General features: G+C 44.6%; 1 protein-coding gene across 1 annotated transcript; it reads right to left on the reverse strand.

The window, feature by feature from the left end:
- Nucleotides 1–3: 3 nt before the first annotated feature.
- Nucleotides 4–1,009, reverse strand: lrrc3 (leucine rich repeat containing 3; the record flags this gene model as incomplete). The annotated part of the gene is made up of 1 exon (XM_020589500.1): nt 4–1,009. A coding segment is annotated over exon 1 (657 nt), but the record flags the coding sequence as incomplete, so codon positions are not given.
- Between the last annotated feature and the right edge of the window lie 285 nt (nt 1,010–1,294).

Raw genomic sequence — 1,294 nt, forward strand, 5'->3', positions numbered from 1 at the left:
CCATCCGAACATGGTGACAAACATGGCTACATCGGTGGTCTTGTGGTGAATGTTGCAGAGGTTGATCCCTGAGTCTAGCACCTGGATTACCGGTTTGCCTGCATATTCCTCCTGCACTGCTGTGTGGCAGACCACCTCATTCACTGTCTCGGGGTCCAGCCGAAGGTCCCTGAGGACCTCCTGCAGTGTGCACTCACAGTGCCACGGGTTGTTCGAGAGACTGATTTTTGCTCGAAGACGGGCAAACGTCTCTTTGGGTACATTTTGGATAGCATTGTGTGATAGATCCAGGACAAGGAGGGTGTCAGAAACTCCTTGAAATGCTCCAATATCCACATTCTCAATGTTATTGTTCGACAGGTCCACCTCTTGAAGGTAATGCAGGTCTTTGAAGACGTGGCTGGGGATGTGGGTAATATGGTTGGATGACAAAAGTAGGACAACCGTATCTTGTGGAAGATCTGATGGGATCTTCTCCAAGTTGCGAGACATACACTGGACCACCACCAGGCCACTCTTCTCTATACAGTGACAACTTGTGGGACAAGCCAACACTGTGGCACTTACAATAAATACTCCAAAGAGCAACGCCCATAGGAGGGCGAAACCATCAAAGACAGGGGATTTCCTGGTCATATCAGACCCGACTAAGTCCTGCATATTCAGCAGTGAGCTCCCACGAGTCCTGTCAGGCAAGAGCAATCATCATTTCACCTCTTTCTTGATATGAAATGATGGTAACTGCGGTGTCATTCGCCTTCAAAATGCCAAAATTACCAGTCTATTCACACAAACACAAGAGCATGGGATAATCCTTCAAAAGTGATCTGATAGAGTTTTATATGATCCTTTGAAAAAGACGTCCAAACAGCGCATCCAGATGCTGAGGTGCTCACTGAGCATTTTCTATCAGAAAACTGTAATCTCAGGTTTGTTGTGAGCCGACTGAAAGCCTCAGAGCTAGGGGCGAGCCAAGCAACGCTGGAATCAACATGTCATAATGGGCACTGAAAGAATCAAAGAAAATAGTGTTATTTTGTTATATTAGTTTTTCACTGCAGCAACAAATGCCAGTAGCTGCTGGCAATTGATGTGAAGAATCAATCTCAGCCAAACAATGACTTTTACTTAGCCACTTTCTAAGTGCACAAACAGTTGCCTTTGTCTTCAGTCTGGGAAAACATCATTTTGTTCTGCACTGTCTACTATAAATTGTTATGCCACATTATTCTCTGATGTTCAAGCATTATGGTTAGCACACATCAATAATTTCTTAATTTCATAGTTGGAGAAA

This window comes from Monopterus albus, unplaced genomic scaffold (genome assembly GCF_001952655.1).
Source record: "Monopterus albus unplaced genomic scaffold, M_albus_1.0 scaffold3048.1, whole genome shotgun sequence".
NCBI classification, from domain to species: Eukaryota; Metazoa; Chordata; class Actinopteri; order Synbranchiformes; family Synbranchidae; genus Monopterus; species Monopterus albus.